General features: G+C 37.0%; 1 protein-coding gene across 1 annotated transcript; it reads right to left on the reverse strand.

The window, feature by feature from the left end:
- Positions 1–1,287: 1,287 nt before the first annotated feature.
- On the reverse strand, positions 1,288–21,879 carry LOC104912787 (talin-2-like). The gene is given in 10 exon segments (XM_010717312.2): positions 1,288–1,536; positions 4,204–4,327; positions 5,207–5,332; positions 7,867–8,049; positions 8,163–8,225; positions 9,711–9,836; positions 15,198–15,232; positions 15,235–15,321; positions 19,489–19,594; positions 21,292–21,879. Coding segments are annotated over 9 exon segments (858 nt in total). The 5' UTR covers positions 19,496–19,594; positions 21,292–21,879; the 3' UTR covers positions 1,288–1,429.
- Between the last annotated feature and the right edge of the window lie 2,306 nt (positions 21,880–24,185).

Below are 24,185 nucleotides of genomic sequence, written 5' to 3' on the forward strand. Positions count from 1 at the left end.
ATCATTCCCACTGTTTAAGACATGGTTGCTTCTTCCTGCTCACTGAGCTTGGCTATATCCGATCAGTCCTGTTATTAAATTTCTCTGGTGCTGAAACATTGTGGTCCAAGAACTCCCCTGCAGTATCTGCTTTATGCAGAAGCTCCTCAATGCACACAGCTTAGCACCACCTTTATCATGCCTTCTGGAGACCTCTCTATAGCTCACATAAAGCTGTAAACAGCTATTACACAGAGTCCAACAGTTTGTTGACTACAACTGCTAAGAGCCCTGATCTGACACCCAGAAGCTGAATTAGGCCATACTCTGCCAATACTAGAACTACTAGCTACTGAAGAAATGAATGCTGTTGTGCCTCAGTACCAGGTCTTCCTGCATGGTACAGAACAAAATGGCACGAGTCTGGAGGTGCATTCCTCCACCACCTTGATAAGCGTAGGGATGTTACCTCTGGGTCTGAAATATCCCTGTGTGACTCTACCCTGTGCTGCATGTACTTAGTGACATTTGCTCAAGGATCTCTGTAGTGTTCTTCATTCAGTAATGCTCTGTGCCCAAGGACAGAGTTCACATGTTAAATGAAATATAGCTCATGAGCCAGATGCAGCCTGTGCATCTATCACTTCTAAGGCAATTCATCAGAATTCACTGTGGATACTAAGGTTAGTCAAATTAGCCATTTGCAGCAGACTAGCATCTCAAATGACCTAATAGCTTCTGCACTTGGCATCAACCTTCGTGCCACAGAAATGCGTTGTTCCACAAGCAGGAACAACTACCACATGTTTAACTTACACTGCTGTGAGTACTGAAAAGTAAGTTACAGAAGTCGCATCAAATACAGGCAAATAATTTGGTAATCATTACACAGTTACAGAAGGACAAAACATTTGCAGTACAAAGCATAAAAATATTTAAACCTGTAGATTTAGAAAAAATTAGGGAAGGTAAGTTTAGTGATGGCATGAGCCATACTTCTGGTGTAAACATTTTATCAGTTTGGTCCAATTAAAAGTGAAAACGTGCTCACAAGCTATATGTATTTTGAGTGAGGAGGTTTCTAGAATATTTATGCTTTCCCTCATTAGGAATTAAGTAAAGAAGATGCAGAAAGGGGAAGGAACTGATGAAACAAGAGTCCAGCCATCAATTTTTGCTTTAAATCTCTTCTTACTTCAAAGCTTCTGACGTAGAAAAGGAAAAGCTTAGACACGATAAAATGTTCCATTCAAATTATTTCCTGGGCACTTGGGGAAAACAACACTAGACTATTTGTACACAAACAACTTTGAGGCATTTTGCTTTTAATTTGCATACAATTTCTTAAAGTGAAATCCACATGAAGAAGGGTGAGATACAACAGAGCCCATTTATCGTTTCACAAGTTAACAGCACAAAGTAAACATCTGCCTTGCTTATTAATTAACCTTCATCCCTTACCCCAACTTGTCACTTCCTGCTGCAAGTTTCCATGCCAAACAAATGCACGGACTAGTTCCAAACTCCACAGACGTGCACATCTGGACTTCAGTGGTACTGCAAATTATAACAGCAAGAATAAATTGAAATAGAAAGCTTTCAGATAAGTTTATGTTCTCTGAATGTTTCCCAGATCAAGACTCAAAGTTCACAGTAAAAAAAACCTCACTGAGCTGTTCAAGTTCAGCTACTTAGCTGACTGTGTTTCCTCTGTGGAGCACATAGCTAAGGAGAAAAAAGAATAATACTTCCTTGTCCGATAAGAGGGAGTACTAAATCTGAAACAGATAGGCCTCAAAACAAGTGTGCTGAAATGGACTTTCCAAACACCTTTATCTGGTACACAATTAGAGCATGCTCTTCCCATCCATAGTATGATAAAATATCCTAGCCATGCAATTCCCACATATAGCTGCATTTGACCAGGATTTTGGCTTCTTTCAAACTGGCAAATACTATTCCGATCAAAATATATTACAGCATTATATATACCTACAGTAAAATACTGTCATGGTACTAAGAACAGTGTCATCTTTCTTCTTGCTTTGATGAAACTAAATAGGTCAAACACAGCTTGAAAGAGGAGCAGTAACAAATCTGTCTGGAAGATCTATCAAAAAAACAGAGATGGGAATGTGAGGCTACCTGAATTAAAAAAAGAAAAAAAACTGCAAAGAAGCTTGACCTACCAGCAGCAGCAGAAAATCTCTGTCACCTGGAGCTGTCTTTATTTAGGCCTTAGAAAAATAAAACTGATTTACCTTTCTACCTAAGATTCTGTGACACTATTCACTGAATTCACTGTGTAACAGTTGAAAGAAAAAAAATATTAATTGTGCTGAATTGGAAATTGCAGAACTCAGAACTGCCTGCATCTGATAGTAAGGGTTTGTGTATGGACACAAGCCTACACTTCATAGCACATCTGTCAATGCCAGCAGTTCTATCTGGGATCTACCTTTTTTTCCCCTCTCAGTGTAGATTATCCAACAGTTCAACTGAATCTGAAATATTTCAGTACCAGAGAAGAAACTCTGCCAAAAAGAAAATCTTCATACACACTAATACTTATTAATTCTGTAATCATGTTTCCTATATATTTAACACTAGTGTGACAAAATTCTTGGTAATTATATGTCATGCAAGTAACTTAAATGAAAAGTTAGCACTATCTAAACCCATAAGCATATCACTAGGAGTTACTTCTGAGTCTACAAGACAAATATTTCTGCAATATTGACTAGGTGGGTATGCTCATAACATAATAGGCTCAGTTGGAGGTATGTAACAGGTATCTAAAGACAGCACAGCCTTCAGAAGCACTGTAGCAGCAACACCTTTGACCTAAATAGATTTGACTTTTTTTTTTTGAAGAGGGTTTGAACGGAGGTACACTGGAAATTGTTGTTAGGAAAAATGATGGTTCTGTAGTTACTCAAATAGTTTAGCTTTTATTACTTAAAGTTGCTGTAGTTTGTGTTCTTTCTCTGACAGGATAAAATGTTTTTACTCACTCTACCCATGTTGCTATTGTTTAGGTCACAACAGAGATATTGAAAACATACAGTACCTTTCTGCAGCTGCTTATTCCTTCTCTGCAATTCTTTGGTGAGTACATTTTCATCAATTCCAAGTATGAAAATAAACTCCCTAGAGTCCAAAATTTTATTTTTTATATTACAAGAAAGGTCTACTTGTAAATCACTTATTCTTTTCTCCTACAATACCCACAGGTTTCAAAACAAAATAATTACAAATGAAATTATTAGAATACCAAGAGTTGTGATAGTCTTCTGTTGTACTGGGGTATTTCCCTTTTTTAACTAGCATACATTCTAACAGAAATCCCACAGTACAAACCAGATAATTTAAACTAGAAAACAAAACACAAACTACTCAGTCCAATGTGAGAGCATGTGTATGTGTGTATAATACTGTAAAAGTAGTCACACATTAGAGGTATATAATTGGAACAGCATTTTCCTTCATGAACCTGCTATTATTGAGGCAGTGACAAGGTTTCCATTTCTTTGTTTTCTGCGCTATTGCCACATTTTGTGAACCATAATACTGCACAAGCAGAAGCTTGTTGCTATCAGGTAAGGAGTAATAATACTAGTGCAAACAGGTGCAGAGAATTTCTCCAGTTTTGGGATGAACTAGTTATATAACAGACAGGCCAGGCATTTTCTTCAAAAGCACACTTGTGCATCTTTCCCACTCAGACATACATCCTTTTCTGTCTTGGTCTTCTTATTACAAGGGTGGGTGGGGGAGAACCACCAGCTCATGTGGTATTTATCACAGGCATGATTTCTTGATTGTTTTCCTACTAATATTATGAACATTTTATATCAAGTCAAGGAACAATAAATGTGTCAAGCATCAAGAAAGTGACAATAATACTGATTTAAAATATTCAGTAAAAAGAGAAAGATTCTCTTCTGAGATGTAAGTCCAGGAAGGAACAGGAATGAACTTAATACTGTACCATTACTTGATCATCACAGAATGCACTCCCAGATGACAAAGAACAAGTAGTTATTGCTCTCTGTTCATCCAAAACTGTGATAGGCAGTTTATTTAGGTAAGTGCTTGACATACCGAATGTTGTCAGATCAGTTCTCCCTTTACTGTCCCCCCTTAGCTTATTTCTTTAAAAGGAAATTTTTTAAAAAGAGGAATAAAGGAAAAAAGGCAAGAAGAAAATCTCAGCAGGCTAACCCTCATCTTCTCTCAGCTCTGTGGGGAGAAATTTGTATTGCTGTTGGCGGATCTGAGCAAGTTTTTTCCTCGCCTCTTCCAGCTCTCTTTCCTTCTTCAACATTTCTTCTTGGGCTGCAATGATCTAGAAAAAGAAGCATTAATTATGACAGAAATGAATGCAGTCTGTAAAACAACTTTTCTATGACACTAGTTTCACAATGGCTGTAAGCATTTTCCAGAGAAGTTTCAATGACTTCAGTAGGAATTGCTCGAACGCTTTCCAGGTTCCAACAAGAACAGTACTTTATTCCCTCTTGTTTCTTTTAGAGAACTAAGTAGACTCTTCCAGCAGTTTTCCCATACATCCATGTTGGATTTTACAGTGCTATGCTCTCCACAGCACTGAGTGAGGGGTTACCAAAAACTGGATATTCATTTTTCCAGGTATTCATAGTATTTTTCTGCATCTTGAAATGTAAGAAAAGAAAATACCATGGACACGCAGAAATAACAAGGTTCAGTACATTTTAAAAGGTAACCACAGTACATGCTGATCCAAATTCACAACATCGAATTCAGAAGCTAGTATAACCTCAGACCCTTGGAATCTATTATTTTCTCATATTAAGGTTAGGGTAATGAAATTTCATCATTCTTATCTCTTATTATCTTTGTCTTTGATGATGACACATATGCAAAACTGATGTTTCAGTAAGACTATGGGATATTTCAAGGGCTTTATAGAGGTTTGAAAAGAACCATTAATTTAATTGGGAAAAAAAAAAAGATATTGTACTATTGCAGCTGCTTTTATGGTAAAAGCTCAGTGAAGAGATGCAGTCATGCTATATTATTTCACTTTGCTGCTGTCAGTGGTTACCTAACAGTGAGTCATCAAGCAACTCGCAGATTTCTAGGAAGCTTTGTCTAGTCCACAATACAGCATATGGACATTGTAACACTATGCTGCTTATCCATGAGACAGTTTTTCTCTGCTATAGTTTTTCACAATTGTACCAACCTGAGCAATGCCACCCACAAATTTTGTTTTGACCACAACGTCATCATCTTCTGCTTTTCCAAAAGCTGCTTTTTGGGCTGCCCTGACAAGATTGTCTGATGCTCTCTTGACAGCATTCCCTGCAGCCTTGGGAAAAGACAAAAGAAATTTAGTAATAATAAAAAAGGCATAATTGTAACATCAGTTCTTCTGACCACCAAAACTGAAACATCTTTGCTTAACTGTGCAATAATTGGTTATCCTTCTTTTTGATTTGTTTCCATGAAAAGCAAATTAATCTTCAAAAATCAGTGCTTTGGTCAAAATCCATCTTCCTTAATAGAGCTAAAAGGCAGAGGTGCACACGGAAGTGTAAATTATATCTTCCATATACCACTGGCAGTTCTTTAAACTGCCCCCATAAGTCACATTTCATATTTCAATATTTTGTATTTCAAAGATTTGACCTATACCACCTCCTTGGTTCTTACTGGAATCCTTCTTCCTACCTCTCCATCATCAGTAATTGAACACAGGCAAGAAATCTCTAGGCTGATGAGGATTTAGAGCTGAGAGGTATCATGGATTACTCATTCTGAGAGACTGACTGAGAGACTGAGCTATATGTTCTACTCAGTTGTACACAGAAATACTGAAAAGTGGATTCCGTAAATGTATTTCAAGTGCGTTAGGAAAGAAACAACTTCACAGAACGGGATAGGCCACCATTCAAAGACATTTCCACCTCCTGAGCAAAAGAAACAGTTGTGAAGAATTTAGTAGAGATACCAGAAGGAACATGTTACCTAGACTCCTGTAGTAACAGGCTAAATCATCATTCATGGAAAACACAGTTCAAATGCCTGCTCACAAACCTTGCTGTTGTTTGTAGGGGTAGGAAAGAAAAAGGTAATATACTCAAACCTAACCCATTGACTACACTAAATGAAAACATTTGTGCTACGGGCATAGCCAGCTGAAAAATCATAGTACATCTGGCAAATCCACCAGTAAAAATATCTGATAGATATCAACTAAATAGTTTAACTATGATAAAGGATCCTGTTCCAAGCACAAACTGCTTTTCCCTTCATTATTCATTTTAGGACAAATGCAACACTTGGTAAAGTGGCAAAGTTCAATTTCAGTCAGTGCTTGGACTTCTTTCCATATTCCCTTCCAACTTTTCACATTCCATGTCTATTTAATAATATTTGCCTACAGTGACTAAGTATCCTGAATTTCCTGACAGAGCTGAGAAAATATGGTCTCTAGTACATGATTTTGTTCCTCTTCGTATTCTTTCTTCTGCATTTAAAATTCATTCACACTTATCTCAAAGTTTGGATATAAAATGAAGATTGAATTACAGTCAGAACTATCTACCAGCTCTGATACCTCCCACCACAGACCCATGACAAGTCAATCCATATGAATTCACTTTATAGCACTAAAACCATCTCATCTCCAAGGTTAACATTAAGATGCCACCACTGTCTCCAAAAACAAAAGATTTTATATACTCCTACATTTTCTACTCCTAAGTACTTAACCCACTTTTCTATTTGGAAAAAAAAAGATATTATCAGTTTCTGTTGCTCAAACAGATACTCAATTACATGTATTTCTATGAGACTTGATTCAGTCTATCCATACACCAACTGTTATAGTGAGTGTCCATTAGTAACACCTCTGGAAATAACAAAAAGGGGAAATTCCACTATCACCAAAGATTCTCTATGTTGGTGGTGTAAATAAATAAATAAATAAATAAATAAAAGGAGCTGAAGTAGTTCTTACATTCCAAGCTGAACCTGCAAGACTGAACTCAGAAAAGGCTGCAGCCATTTTTAAAATGAATACTCTTAAAACAGTAGACTTAATTCCTCCTCATAACTCAGTGCTAATTCAGTAGAATTTCATACAAACTCAACATGAAATGACATGTAATGCAAAAGGAAACAATTTTCACTCAAAAATGTTATGATAGACTATAGTTGAGATATTGCTTCAGTGGTTCTTTGTCTTAATTTCCTTTTTGTTTTTGGTCTGATGACAATTCACCACTTTAGAAACATTCTGCTTGTAATTGATGTCGCTTGCCTCCTAGAAACAAAGGAAAACTAACCACAAGCCTAGCTGGAAGCACTGAAGTGATTACTTTGTTGAACATATACATATAATCTTGCAGAAGTCAGAAAATATACTTGTGCAACCAACTTAAGCATGCTTATCAGTTTGCAGGCTGTTTGCAAGGAGTCTAACTGAATACAGAACAATTGCAGAAAAACTCACTATATTCAGTTGCCACAAAAATGCACACAGTAAACATTCTCAGCTGGAGTATTCCTGAGATTGACCATGAGGATGAGCCTATTGATACTGCATCTAAACCAGGGCTAGGCACAGACTAGTACCTACTTGCATTTCTCAGCATCATTCAAAAGTGAAGAATAAAACAAGCAGTGAAGTGAGCTTCAGCTACTGCCGAATAATGCCCAATGCACAATCACTTGATCTTTGATGAACGGTAGTCTCCCCTAGAATCTTACAAAGAAGAAAAACTGGACTGAAGTCTGAAAACACAGAAAACTTCCTAATATTTTGGATTTGTCCACGCAGTACTAAAACAATGTGTACATTGCGCTACTACGGGTTTTTGGTAATAAAGAAACAAGTACCTGCAGCCTCCTCATGGCTTCAGAGTCATGATCAGCCTTCACTTTGCAAGCCACAAGCAATTGTGCTGTAGAAGCTGCGACTTGTTTTGCAGATGAGATGAGCTTCTCCTCACTAGCGTGGCCTTGTACTGAAGCATTAGCTGCTTCACAAAGATTGCTGGTTGCAGCTGCCACCATTCGGGCCTAGGAGTCGGTAAAGAAAGTCACTGCGTATTGTCACAGGATATAGTTTCTTTAGAGAAGGTGCTACCTTCACTAATATTTTCAAGTCCACCATAAGAGAAGTAGTTACTCACAGCGGAAATAAGTCCCTGAGACCACTGTCCATCATCAGCTGCATTTGCAGGGATTGCTCCAACCTGGAAAAACAGTTCAGAGATGACTTACAGTGAAACAGAAAGTCTTAGATTTAAGCATGCAACAAATAGTGGAAAAAGGAGAACACCTGTAGCTGTGACTGTGCAGTACACAACACAAAGGCCACCTGAAAGTTAGTAGTCAGCAAGCATACTTTCAGCTTGAACTGTCCCATCCTTTAATCACATTTAGAAATCCCAGAGTAATATCTGTTGCACTGTAATCTTTGGCATAAGCAACACTGAACAGTGGATCACAATTAGTGATCTTTAATACAAGTTATTTCTGTCTTTACCACACATTTACACTATTTCTGAATCTCTTCTGATCCTAGCATTAGAAAAGGTACCAAATAGGATGTGGATCCATATGGATGCTAACTCTAACTGCCTTCATGCTTAATAGTGATATTTGAGGAAAGCATCCCATTTTTCTTCTTAGTTTAACCACTGAAGAGTCCATGGCATCAGCAGTACTAGCAACAAACAACAAACAATTTTCTTTCCACTTCAGGTGAAATAAAAAAAATTCTTACCACCAAGTAGGAAATTTATGTGGGACAAGAATATGCCTGGTTCACAGATATCCATATATCCCACCACTTCCAGACCAGTCAAAAGATCAGTGAGAAATCTAAGCCAACAGTAATTACCCCCTACTGTTCAGTACTAGAGCAATGGATATACAGCAGATCAAATTTGTCCTTCCTCCTACATACTGGAGCCCACATGCCTCAGAAAGTTTCTAGAAAAAGCAAATGGCTTCCCCCAGTATCAACAATGAAATCCTCCCACCTGACACACTGAAGCCATTCACTATGGGCAAGAATTTGGTCAATCATTGTAGAAGGAATCACCTCCTCTACATCTGGCTGTACTTCTATGGAGGTACAGGCCACCACAGGTGTCCGAGGATACCCAAAAGTGACAATTATCTAAAAACCAATAATCAGTAAAGACCGAAAAGAGAGAAAGAACATGACGTTGGGCTTCATTATATCAGAATTATCTTAATGGCCTTATTTATTTGTGAATCATAATGAGAGGAACTTGCACAAACAATTCTGAAGTTTTTTGTTGTTGTTGTTGGTTTTTTTCTCCCATTGGGGCTAATTTCTTCCTTTATATATCCTAGCCTCATTCGCTGGCACAGGAGAACAGATTCTCCATGGAGGCAGGCTAACACTAACACTAAAATATGCAGTGCAAACCCCTCTATAGAATAATAAGGAATAGAGAAAAATGACTATATATTCAGTAAAACAGACTGAACAGATTTGTTAATATGACACTAAATTTGACAGGTGTACTCCTATTAGAATAGTAAACTACAGCTTTCCTCTAACAGATAGATTAAAATGATGTTTGTTTTCATTTTTAAGCAGTTTGCATTAATCACTCCCAAGCTCCTTTCCTTCTGTATTAACATGGAACAGTTAAGATTCCTCTCTGATGCTTTTCCTGTTGCAACTTGTCCTTTTTACCCACCTTTCCCTGTGCCACCAGTTCTCTCTGTGCTGCTGAAGCTGACTTCACAAGGGCACTGGTAGCAGCTGCAATGGATTTAGCTGCTTCCAAGATCTGTTCTTCAAAATCCAGAGTCTCATCTGCTTGCTATAACCAAGAAAAAAACAATGTCACGCATTATCCACAAAAAAACAGTTGCATTTGCAGATCAAGAACATATGCAAGCAGTGACAAAATTTCGAAACACAGGAGTAGATTCAAAAAGAGGTACAACATGTTCTGCAAAGGAATTTCACATGGTCCACAGCTAAGAATTAACATAAGTGAACCTAAATACTAAGTTGCAGCTGTGGTTGATCCATGTGAAATTGGAGATCACACAAGATAAATCAAGAATTGTCTTCAACTTTCTAATAAATTACACTCCACTGGGCATACTCGAAATTACATTCAGAAAAGTCTGCAAAGACTTTTCTATGCCTTCACATCTCAAAATTATCTTTATAGCACTACAATATTGGCTTCCAGAATCACTAAATTAGATGAAGTGTTTTCTAAATACTTAAAGACATAAGACATTAAAAAAGAACAGTGGTAGGTGTATATTGTCTCATACACCTGTACTAAGAAATGTAACACAGACACCAAGCAAAAGAATGGGTTCAGCAGCTTTTGTTAAGAGCTGTTACTACACAGAGAGCAGCATTGTGCAGCAGTCTGGTTCAGTCGTCTTGAAGATACAAAGTTCCAAAGACTTGTCAGGAATGCTTGAATCATCCAAACATATTTTTACACAAGCATGTGTAAATATATCAAATCTTCCTAATGAGGTTTCTAACTTGTTAAATGCAAACGTGATGCGCCATAAAAACAACTTACTCGACTTTCTATATTCTTTGGCATATATTAAAATTGTTTATCCATTTAAGCATGCATACTAGTTTCTAAACAGTTAACAAAACAGATAGAAAAGTAACCTTCTTTTTTTATATAGCAACAAAATAAACTAGTGTAATTTCTTGACTGTGATCCAATCACAAGCCTACCAGAATCCAACAGGGCAGGACTGCTGGATATGATACCACAACAGACCACCTTGGGACACACAAGGTTTTTGAAGTACAGGTTGTTTTTTTTTCCCAACTTATGCAACCACCACATTCTTGTGTCAAGTAATGACTTTAGGAATATGAGCAATTGTGCTTGAGTTAGAAAATTGGGCACTTCATTTGCAAGGCTAAATGCATACATCTGCTTTTAAGCAAGATTTTTTCTCCGGTTGCTACCACCTGATTAAATAATAGTCACTTATAAAAAATAAAGGTAAGTAATTGTAATTAATTACAAAATAGCATAAAGCAATGCTCAATCCTACAGCATTTCATATCATTGCTACCATACAAACTAAAACAAATACAGGAGATGAAACTGTAGTGTCCATGGACAGCATAAAATCTGAAAATTAATAACTGACGCATAGATGAAATTGCTTGGCACTTCAAATTATTTCTTATTAGGAAGAGCCACCTAGTGCAAAGAAAAAGATTTGTCTTGCTGTTAGGCTAATCACATCAACTGAAGGGCATGTCTTTATAAAATGAACAACTCACATTCCATCTAAATTTTTGTCTACGCCTGCAAATGTAAAATCACAAACATTAGATCTAAATAGTGATCACATTGAGCTTCTCAGACCTCCAATACCTACATTTCCTGTCATTGCATAACTCCTCCTAGTTATAGAAAAAAAGAAAAAAAAAAACGAATTCACATTTGATCCACCATGTGAAGAGTTTATTTTTGAACTGGCTTTAACTATACTCAAACTGTAGTATTTCTGATGAGTTTTCATTTTCTCTAAGAATGCCTTATTTTCTAGTCCTTCCCTTCAGCATTTTTAAGTATGACATCTAAGGGCTGGACGTGTATGCCTGAGATGGAGTAGAAGGAATGCTTAGTCAGCACCATGGCTGTGTTTACCTTCCTGTACCTACCTAAAAACTTTCCTCAGCTATAGGGACATGTAGGAGTCCAAGACTAAGCACACAGTAAAGAGCCCTACAAGAAATGTCATTTTTCTGCTTACTCTCATTATTAAAGACTGTATCATGGTAGGTTCATGCTCATCAATAGTGCTTTCACAGCTTGTATCACTTCACAGCCTTTATGAACAAAGTCACAAACAAATGATACGATAGCAGAAAAGTTTACATTGTAATATTTTGAGTTACTTTAGAGAGCTATTTGTTATTTCTCTAGAAAATCAGACGTGTGAGACCAGTGAACCTTTCCTTCTTCAGATAGCCACCTTAAGACAGCACTGCTTCTTCCATAAGCTTAAACTAATAAGCTATTATTGACTATGTATGGGTGTAAGTGGATTGGAAGATGAGGTCACCAGAACAGACAAGCCAAAACAGGCTAGCTACAAAGTCTGCAGTATAAAAACGTTGATTATGCTATTAAAAAGGATATAATTTGTTTCTGTACTTTCTTTTGACATGTTTTCTACAGAATCTCCTTTATTTGGGGTGGCATAAATAAAGTCAGGGTTAATAGGAGAACAAATAAACCCCAATGTCACTGCTAAACATTAGAAAAAATTATGAAAGACAAACCATTTTCTTTTCAAGTAGCTCTCACCTTCTATTCCATAAAGAGGAAATCTATCTGGATAAGGTAGTGCACTGAGCCACGAAAAACACAGTAACCATTTCAGAGAAAGCTCTTGGCATAGCTGCTGCTTGCTACCATAAAAGGCCCTACACAACTTATAAGTCCTCCAAAGAGGAGCTGATACTGATAAAGGAGCACTATGTAGATGTATTTAAAATCAGATTTGATTATGAGTCTGCAAGAAGTCTTCTAAGCCTGCTTGAGAGTGAATGTACTCCTTCATATTGCCTTTTACTATGTTAAAACCCCCGGAGACAGGGCAGGACACTGTAGGAATATGTTTGATATATAGTTGGATTAAATAACAACCTAATATATCAAACATATCACACAGAGTCCTGCAGAAAAAGACATCCAGATTTGATTCATCTTGGGGAAAAAAAAAAAGGATAAACTGCTGAAAGCTAGCAGCAGGGAACTCTTATTGACTACTGAAGACTCTTGTGTTTGAAGGCATATGCCTACATAGAAGCATAAAGAGCATACCAACAGAATAGTGTACATACTGCAATGCTCTCTGCTGTTGTGTCTTGTCTACAGCACCATTTTCCTTAGTGTTCTTTTTTCAGTATTAACAAAGCATATTGTTTTAATTACTTTTTTTTTTCCGGCAAAACATTAGAAATTTTAGGAGTCTGTTATTTTACAGTCAGGTTCATATTTACAGAATGAGGGGCAAGAGGTGGCTGCATGGGACAATTGGTGCAAAAATACTAAGAGGAAACAGGAAAAAAAAAATTAAAAAATATAGAAGTACCAAAAAATTTAAGACAGTGGAACAAACTAGGAAAAAAAACCCCTACCTTCAACCACTGATGTTCTCTTTAGAGATAACAGACAAACTGGAAAAAACAAAGATGAAAATTTGAAGCCTAAATGAAGCTCACCCGAAAATAGAGAATCAGCCACCAATTAACAATGAAGAAGATGGTGGGCTGCAGGCAGGTTATTCTAAAATAATCAACAAAGGACTTCTCTGCCAGTTTACTTAATGATGATTATTACTAACCAAAGGAAGATACTGGACTAGCTGGACCAGCTATCTGTTCCATTGTAGAAGACAGCTACTACTGCTTCATTTCTTGTACTAAGCATAAGTAAAATCTATTCTATCAACCCTATTACCTAGCCTAGGTATTCACACTACAACACCATGTATGTTGTCAAAGACTCGAGCATCAGAAAGACAGAGGCTGTTCAGTGCACGCAATCCTGCTCTCAGAAGACACTAGGTAACACTGGTCTTGTCCAAAATTTAACTTTTCAACAGGAAAACTGTTATTTGAGCCACTCTGCAATCTTCTCATACCTTTGATGTACATTACAATTCATATTGTGAAAGAGATTAAGCACTGAAGTACAGATTTGAAGGGTTGTTAGATATCCAAATTAAGCAAAATATGAATTTTACTTGATGAAAATGACAAATAAGCAGACCAATAAATCAGAGAGGCTGGATGCTCAAATTAACATGTTAAATGAGGAGCAGGTGTGGGATCTGTATTCACTAGAAAATTACAATGACCCTGAAGTGGCTTAGATATTGTAAAGAAACTGCTCCGTGGTAACCAGGCAACACACATATGCTATTGTGCAGTCAGTGTATAGAAAAGGTGATGGAGGACTCTTCCTCTCCTCCAACTCAGCCTGTGTCCTCTGCTCTGCAGAATCTCATTATAAGGAACCATTTTTTTCTTTGTAAACAAAATGGATGCACTTGTTAAAAAACGCAGACAAAGAGCATTTCTTTTTCATGGACTAATTTATTCCTGTCACCAAATGCAGAAAAAAGGGTCCTCAAAGAGAGAAGCTACCAAGAACTATTTCTGATGAGCCTGAATGGCAGGATACCATTCTGTGTTGAAAACAAAAATTCCAAACAATTCCTGAGGGCCTGCTTTTTAGAAAGATTTTTCATTAGCCTTAGAAAATAGTTTTGTACCTACAAAACAGCTCAAGCAGGAAAGTAGACATAGTCCTACCTGAATTAAATTATACAAAGCTAAAGCGTAATTTCATTTTAGAGATAGAATTATATGCAACAGTTATTTCTTCTAATGCCTGTCTCTTATTCCACGTAGGCAAAAGGTAGCAATTCTTAGTGATCCAGTCACATGAACCATGCAAACAGACAGAACTAACAGCTGTGTCATACATTCCCACTGTCTCACTCATGAAGACAGTTGACTTTATTTTGTGTAATATATTCAGACAGGTTTGAAATTACCTGGCAAGATGCAACACTACCTGCTTTCATAGAGAACTGTAATTCATTTTTCTTCAGGAAAATTGAAGAAGAAGGGTGATACGACATATGTGATTTGATACCAAAGTATTTACTCTTTTAGCACGGAATAAAACATTAGGCTTTTAAACAATCTGAAAATTCTGAAGCTCTTGCGTTCTGCTCAATCCTTTCTATGTTGTTGCTGCTGCTTTATCCCACTATGCTGCACATGTTCAGATGAGAACAAAAGCTCCTCACAGGGGTGCAAGTGAGAACGACTTTTCATAACAGTAAAATAAGTTTGGAAACAGAAAGCTAAATAATTAACAGTAATTATACTGTAACACAAGCATTTGTAATCCTCAGCTTTTCTTCCTTTGCTTGCTCATGTCTTGTACTTGACTTGCTCCCTGAAAAGCATCTTTTTAACCTTTTCCTTCAGAGGTAAGTCTTACCTTGTGCTGCATCTAGTGGTACTGAGACAGATGCAAATTTTTTATTTTTATGCCATTGTTATGGACGGTAACAAACAGCAAGCCACCATATAGGCTGCGTGCATCATCTACCTTATTACCTTCAAAGAAACAATCGGGATAGACACTCACCTTTGGCTTGGCTCTTGGTTTCAGCTGCTCTAACTCTTTGCTGCAGCCTCAATTGATGCTGCAGCTCCCAGTAGCTCTGTCTCCGCAATGACTGTTGGGTCTTCTGGATCCACCCACTCTGTCCCTGAAATTAATGGAAAGGAAGACAATAACTTCAGCGCCTCTGTGAGCTGCCATTCAAACAGGGTGATTTCCAATCACATTTCAAGTGTCAAATACAGAACGCATTCTGTAGAAAGCTCCTTTTAATAACACAATAGAACAAAATGCTATAATTTACGCTGAGTGTAATATTGCTTAAAAAAAGGTACTTAGCAGGAATATTCTGCTAAGAAAGTAATTTAAGAACTGCATAATCAAAGCAGCTGGGAACAAAATTATCACTCAGGTTCCAGATACCTGGACTCCTACTAAGTCCTTGACCAAATCTGTGAGGTAGAGTGAGAAATCTAAGAGAGTGGTAAAGATGGTATGTATACAAACAACAGCCAATCCGGCACAGCACTCTTCAGAGTCTCTTTTTTGGCACTGGTTAGAGGTGAATCTAGTATTGAATGAAGAAAGTGTGGGTTTTGACAATGTGTTTCTAATGCATTGTAGAAAAGGCCAATAGTAAGTCCTGTTACACCATCAAAGGTTGTCTTTGCTGCTGTTGAGTTTTTTGCATTACTCTTAGCTAAAAGAAATTCTGTAGGCCTACAGAGTGAATGCTTGGCTGGAGATCATCTTAAATATTTACAAGTTATCAGTACACCCTTACTTTCAATTTCAGAACATTATTCTCTGATGACAAGATATAGAAAGCATCCACGTTCTTGACTGAGGGAAGCAATGAAAGTCCAAAGTAACATCAGCTTGGGGGAAGAGAAGGAAAGCAGAAAGAAAACTTCTGAGACCAGAAACAGCAAGGGGAGAAAGTGGCATCATAGCCCTTCCAGTACTTGAAGGGGGCCTACAAGAAAGCTAAGGAGAGACTTTTTACAAGGGCATGTTGCAACAGGACTAGGGACAACAGTTTTAAACTAGAAGAGGGTAGATTTAGACTAGATATTAAGAAGAAATTCTTTACTGTGAAGGTGGTGGGACACCAGAACAGGTTGTGGATGCCCCCTCCCTGGAAGCATTCAAGGCCAGGCTGGATGAATGGGGCTTTGAGCGACCTGGGCTAGAGGGAGGTGTCCCTGCCTAGAGCAGGGGGGTTAGAACTACATAATCTTAAAGGTCCCTTCCAACCCAAACCAGATTCTATGAAAAAGAATGGGAAGAAGTGTACAAAAGACAAAGGAAGACTGAGCTACAATGTTTGCTTTATTTTTTCAATCTCATAAGGACTTGTAATACTTACTGAAATTTGATACAAGTTTGAGAGAACCTTACAATAAAACATCAACTAAAACATTAACTACTATTAAAGAAGAATGGATAGGAAGATACTGGCACTTTGCATCAAGAACAGCATAACCTATTTCTGATTCATGGAACACAAGAGAAAATACAAAAAAACTTGAGTGCTTATGGGTTCACACTGAATATAAAAGAAGGCAGTTTCTACTATGGATGACTGAATCACAGGGGACTACAAAATGTCCTGTTCTGACTTACGATGTGCTGGCAGAAATTTAAAATACACAGCTTTGTAATCCTAGACAGCTATGTCTCATGTCGACAGTACTCACTCACTCTCTCTCTCCCCCTTCTATATATACACATACATAAATATATATACACATATACATAAAATATGAAACACAGGAACATTACCTGAAACAATTTCTCTGCTCAATTGGTGTACAAGATGAAGGAATTCTTTATTAAACCCTAACTTTGGCCACAAAAGCGGGGAAAAAAATAATGGCATTTTTTGTTAGAGGCAGCATACAGAAATACACACAAATCCAAACTCGCAAAACGCAGGAATTCCTCTCGAAAAAAAAAAAAAAACACCTTTAACAAAGGTGTAAACATTTACAATCAAAATCAGTTAGGAGATAATTCTATCATGTGTCAATAAAAGTTACCTACTAATAGCCAAAAACCATTTTACTTTAAATGAAGAAACTAGTAAAGTAACGAAAAAAATCTCTATAGGCAAAATGTAAAAAAGGAATTGAAAAAAAGAACAAGTGTAGTTTGATTTTAATGAATATGAATTAAAGATCCAGAAATTACTGGATATAGATGTCTCCAAGGATAAGGACAACGAGTTTTTTTAAAACCAGTTGGAGAATTGGAAAACTCTGATATTGGCTTGGCTTATTAGTAAATGAAAAAGGAAATTTCCAAGCATATGAAAAAATGCAGAAAAAGGGTGAAGTGTTCAATAAATTTACCTGGAGAGGAAGAAAGCATAATGAAAGGGACTGTTACATGAAACAGAGTAAAAAAAAATTAAGACTGAGAGGAATAATAAAACATAGCTGGGAATTAATAATTTATTTCCTATGACAAGTATCACATTCCAAGGAACGTATATTGATTCAAACAAGAGTTAACTGAGGAAATCACACAGTATATACTACAGAGAATATGAGATAAATAATTACAGCATTCATAGAATCATGAAATCAACAGAATGGCCTGGGTAGAAAAGGACCACAATGCTCATCTGGTTCCAACTCCCTGCTATGTGCAGGATCACCAACCACCAGACCAGGCTGACCAGAGCCACATCCAGCCTGGCCAGAAGGGATGGGGCATCCACAGCCTCCTTGGGCAATCAGTGCATCACTGCCCTCTGTGTGAAAAACTTCCTCCTCACATCTAACCTAAACCTCCCATCTCAGTTTAAAACCATTCCCCCTTGTCCTATCACTATCCATCCTTGTGAATAGCTGTTCTCCCCCTCTCCTATTTATATGCTCCCTTCAAGTACTGGAAGGAAGGTCTCCACAATGAGGTCTCTCCCCAGAGCCTTCTCTTCTCCATGCTTAACAATCCCAGTTCCCTCATCCATTCCTCATAGGAGAGATGCTCCAGCGCCCTGATCTTCTTAGTGGCTCTAAGATTCTCTGGACCATCTTAGGAAAGAATGATTGTACAAATTTACTAGAAACCTTTTTGGAAAAGCAGGATTGAAAAAACGTGATTACACTGTTTCATTCAAAATACTTTTCTGTAACAGTCAACAAACATTGAAATTAGAATGCTTGTATGCCTTTTTGATGGCTGTGAATGCTTGCTTAGAGTAAAGTTTCCTGTTTATCTTGTATTAGATATGCTTTAACAGCAGCAGTCTAATTTGCATGCATATATATATAATACGCATTTCCCTATCTTTTTATAATTACTTCTCTGAAAATGCAATTCATCTTATTTAAAATGAAAAATGTTAGAATTGTTATCCTAAGAGTTTGCACAGGTCATTTTCTCAGTATTTGAGAAAATACCACAAATCTAAGAACAGCAAACTTTGACTAAGCAATGCAATTCTCTATATCGAGTGCTGAATTTAAGCTTGTCTGCAAGTTGCTCAATCCTAAAGAGTTCAGGAAATCATCCAGACCACGATTTCTCAAGTCTCATTGTTTCAGTAGCACACTTTGCCAGGACAGGACCCACACAGAGGGCCATATGCACAACATACCAAAAGTTTATGTCATTACTAGAAGCTGAGTATTAATTCAGCCAGATGATGACATCCCCTTTTATTTGAAGCTGTGAAGCAGTTATCACCACAAGGAACGTATATTGTGAGAACAAATAAGAGTGCAGGGAGAGAAACCAGCCATTCAACTACAGTCCAACTCCCAGTTCAGTAAAAATTCTATTAAATTTTGTTTTCTGCTACTGTGGTTCTTGAGTGCTAAACTTGATGGTTCTACCTTCAAAGGCCACATGCTTTACAGATGATTTAGAACAAAGTATATGAAATGAAGCAGGGTCAAACTGCTATTACAAACACTGTGGATATTTTTGCACAGATTATACATGCTACAAGCTACTCAAGAAATGCAAATTAATCATTAAAACTTTACTGGCAAGGTCATGTACACTATGCTCTGAACTTGAATAAATTTGTTCCTTGCTACACACGTACAAAAAATTACTGCCTTCTCTAATTGTAAACTAACATGGAAGTATCATCACTAAGATCATATTAATGACATTAGTGACTCGTACTCATGTGAATACTGGCAGAGAAGTATGTTACCAAGACACATAGAACAGATTTAAAAGGGGCTTTGTTAACTTTTGGTTTTGGTTTAAAGTTAAAAAAACAACAACAACAACAACAAAATCATTTCTGGAGTAAAAAGCACATTGTGCCAGTAACCAAGGCTATCCAACTCACCCTTCATAGCTTCTGCTGACTGAATAAGCTCTGTAACAGCACTGGCAACCCGCTTGGAGAAAGCAGCCAACTGATGCTTTAGCTCTGGTGTTGGTTTTTGAAGGATCTAGAGAAAAAGATAAAACATAATAATTCACATTAGTAAGGGTCCCAGGAACACTGGAATGTTCCCAAAACATTAACTGCAGGGAGTTGGACTAGATGGCCTTCAGAGGTCCCTTCAAACTCTAAGGATTCTACGATTCTAAAACACGATACTCTTTTTACAGTAAATCACTGTAAACCACCTGGATTACTTCCAGACTGCATCTCTGTCACAACTCCAAGAGTTAGAACTCAGGGGAAAGAAAGCAAAAGTCCCTAGATCTAAAATCTGGTAATTTACTTGGTTTGAAGTTCCAATGAAAAAGGTTGTTTTTTTTCTTTTCATGTACATTACAGGTCCTACTTCATTTATGAAGATAATCATGGATGCATTATGTGTGTTTATGACTAATTCTAGACAGGTTCGTGCAAATAGTCAAGATGAAGTTACCATTCTACCCATCTTTTTTTCCAAATAGACATTATTCTTTTCAATTTTGGTTGTAATTTGGGTCAAGGTCACTTTCCTAAGATTGCAAGAATTTGGGAGGGGACAACATTCTGAGTTTTATTCTAAAGAAAGTAAAGAGGCTTAAGAAAAGAAAGGCCTGTTTCTCTTGTAGAACAGAGCAGAATGTGGAAAATAAAGAGGAATAAAGTAAGCAAAAATTGACAGAAATCCTTGTCCTATTCTGGTATTTAATCTGAAACATTACTGTGACCAACAGAAGACCAAATCCGAAAAATCCCTTAAAGTACTTAAAAACTAAAAATATATGACATATCTAATGTTAAATTACATACTGCCATGCAGCTCTAGGAATTACATTAATAAATTCAGTCTTTCATTGCTAGTGGCAAGCATAAACGTAACTGTGGCTTCGTGTCTATGCTCTGCATATTTCAACAAGTTGATGTAATTGATTAGACGTGACATATTCTCAGCAGTAAGCCAGACTTGGATTTGCTAATCCAAGTTGCAAATTTCAGTTTCATATGTTTCAATACGTCTTCTTAAAGTCATTTAAAAGAAATCTCTAGCAGTTCATGAAGCTGATTTAAATTACCTCCAGAAACTTCAATATCTCAAAAACCTTTGTTCTAACACAGATTATTGCTTTCTACAGTTGTAATAGCAACAGAAGAGCAATATGTTATTTGATAATTACTTATTGCCAAGAAAAAACAAATGAATACAGGATGCATGTGTTTGGATTTAAGTGGCAATTTTTTTTTCAGAACTTTGGGTGCATCACATCTGGTATGAATTGGAAAGCTCTGTGAAATGGTGCTAACTTGGGGTTTTGGGATGACATTGGTAAATGCCTCTTATTTTCCTGGAATCTGCAAAAGGCATGTGAAAATGCTTTCATAAAGTTTTCATAACGTTTTTGGTCTAGAGAACTAGAGTTTGTTTAATACATCTAATGCTTAGCGTGGGCTTAAAAGAATACTGAAATATCTTATTTTAATTTCTTTTTTGGGAACCATTTTTAGATCAGTACCCTTACAGCCTCCACAACTGCTTCAGAATTCAACCCCATTTAGTTCTTCCAGACACCCTTCTGTCTCGTGGTTTGAGCTGAAGTGCTGAGTTTGCTCTAGATTGTTTTCCTGAACAACAAAACTGTTCATAAAGTATGTTACTAACAGCCACTACAGAAAGAGAGATTTTTCTTTTTGGAAGGGTCCAGCACATGCATGCAACCTCCTGCTTACCAGGAGGACATGTTCCAAGAGTTCCAGGTATCCCAGCGTACATTCTGTTCCAAAGCGCAGGGCTCTCTCTCGAACTTCTTGACTCACCTCCTGGTGATATGATGCTTGCTGAGGAGGCAAAACAACATCAGTACCCCAAAAGTGCCCCAAGGAGGTTAAGGAAAGAGAAGGGATTTCTCCTAAAACGCAGAAGACATTTGAACTTGAGAGCCAGCCATTTCTACCATAAACAGACAAGCAAACTGGGCTCGAAGAGAAGCAGAGCTCCAGATCTGAAAACAACACTGAAAATACATTTCTTATTAGTTCTTCTTTAGGCGTTCTCAGCAGTAATACTACTTCTTTTATCAGTGAAAAACAAATAGAGAATCCTCTGAAGAACACTCTGAAAACAGAGGAGAATTTATGATGTATTTTAATGAAAATATTTATCTTGGAAAATATCTTGAGACTGGAATGGGCTCTTGGGTTGTACGCACACTGTTCTACAGTGCAAGGTTTGTGCCACCGTGGCTTTTCCTGTCTACTAATATCAACAAAAATCAAAATCCTAAGTGTCGTTTTGCAACTCAAAAATGGATATTTACATCTTTCAGGTTAGAAATGTGCTAAAACTCTATTTTATTTTAAGGCTATGCAGTCAGTCTTGAAGGAAATAAAACAGAAATAGTAATCTGGTTCAGACTCAAAAGCACTGGATCCAGAACACTTTGTACCAATCAGAGTTCAAGTACCAGCCAAGAGTTTTCTAAAAGCCTTATATTTTATAAAATACAATTCTATGTCACTGGGGACCTTTTTACTGAAGGTAAGTGCTGACTGTCAACATGTAAAACTTCCAAGAGTAAGTAAAAATGAGCATTTCCTCTCACAGAACAGCCCCATCCACCCGTGCAGCTTTCTGTCTTTGATTAGGACTGGAGATTATCTCATTGCTTGTGTATTTTGAGTATTCTCTGCAAATCCTCCACATTCAGAACAAGTGCTCTTGTGAGCTGGACCTGCAACTTGTCTATGGGCACCCTCTGCTGGGAAGTTCAAGATCAGCAGGGCACAGTACACAGATGATTTGTCACCATCAACTCCTCGAATCTTGTCAATAAACAATATGAAGGGAAAGAAGTTAACAAGATGGGATTCTCCCCACCTCCAGCATACCTCAAACAAATTACAAAGGTCCAGAAAATCCAGTACAGTTTACTTTTTATTTTCAAAATGGAGCAGAAGACTTCCCCAGTGTTCCTTATGAAGATACTATAAACACCTTAAAAAGTTTCTTGAGTGCTTAGATATAAACTTCCTTTTGTGCTTTGCATACGTAACCAAGTCTGATATTAGAGTACTTCTGGAAGCATTTTTGAGATTCACTGAATCTTAAACCACTTACTTTGCATTAGTCTAAAAACATTTTTGGAATCTAGAGACGTACTAATAGAAATCTCACTAGATCAGTTAGGACTTGTAATAGAACTTTTTACTTTCCCAGACATGCACACCAAGCCTGCCATCTTAAACTGAAAAATGTTTCTAAAGATGTAGAAAACATATTTCCTTCTGCCAAGCTTCTCTCTGCTAATAACTCTTATTTTCTCTATATATGCTTTCAAAATATTGAGAGCACTATCTCTCATTCCACAACTCCTAGACCATCAGCAGTGGAGTAAAATGTACAAATAGAGTCACAGAAACAAAGAATCATGGCTGTTGGAAGGAATTCTGGGAATACATTTAGCCCAACCTCCTTTTGCAGGGTCTTTATTAAATTCAGACCAAACTGCTTAGATCTTGTCTTAGTTGGGTCTTGGAAACCTCCAAAGAGATGGAAATGTTGGAAATTAGGATAGAAATCAGATTCTTGTTCCAATGACTAATTAATTACTAGTGAAACGTAGGTGGAACTTCTCTTAAGTTTCAGTTTTTTACTGCTGTGTTTTATTCTCCTGCTACGCATTCTCCTAGAAGTTTCAGTTAAGTGGATTTTGCCTAAGACATAATATGAAATAGTTCTCATGTAATTAGCATTGTTGTTTACATTTACTGTGAAAATTATTTTTGTTAAGCTTCTGAGGTCTGCAAGTTGACAGGGCAAAATCAAAATCTGAAGCCTGAAATGTATTCAAGAACTGTCAGACACTAAAATTCAGTTTTAAGTTCTTATATAACTTGTACTTTTATATGATGATCATTAAAAAAACCCACAATACAATAAACCCTTCCATGTAGCAAGAATTAAGCTACAAGTAATCTGGGACTGACTTTGGCAGGGATGTGATGAAATAAAATTCCCACACGTCAGAGAGCACTGTCATTTTCCTGCCAGCTTCCATACGTGTAAAGGCAAAGTAGATGAATAGAATTTACAGACAAAGACACTTATTTCTGTAGCCTAAAAGGAATTGCTTCATAAGGTCTTTGTAATCCCAACATTTTAAATTTATGCTTAGATCCTTTTTATGATCAGAGAAAAGATAAATGACTATTATGTCATTTATACAACATATGCATGGCCTCTTCTCCAAGTTTTGCAGATCTGCTTCTGAAAGTTGTCTAGTTCAAGTTTAGAAAACAGGGTATCAATATTTTCATTGCAAATGCAAAGCACGTTTTGTAAACCACAAAAGAAACTGAGCCAACTGCTAGGTTTAGTAAAAGGAGAAAGAAGTAAATAGACCTGAATGGCTCCTTCCACTGGTGGATTCCTAGAAGTACTGAAATCAGTGGTACTGAAATATTTCTGACCACAGCATTATTCTTATATTCTACAATTTGGATTCACTGCTTGTCTTCCAGTTAAATAAAAAGACTGAAAACAATGAAAATTCAGGTCATTTACAACCTCTCATTTTCATAAAAATAAAACAGTGATCATTAGTGGTTGTTTTTTTTTTTTTTTT

The sequence above is a fragment of the Meleagris gallopavo genome, chromosome 12, assembly GCF_000146605.3.
Source record: "Meleagris gallopavo isolate NT-WF06-2002-E0010 breed Aviagen turkey brand Nicholas breeding stock chromosome 12, Turkey_5.1, whole genome shotgun sequence".
NCBI classification, from domain to species: domain Eukaryota; kingdom Metazoa; phylum Chordata; class Aves; order Galliformes; family Phasianidae; genus Meleagris; species Meleagris gallopavo.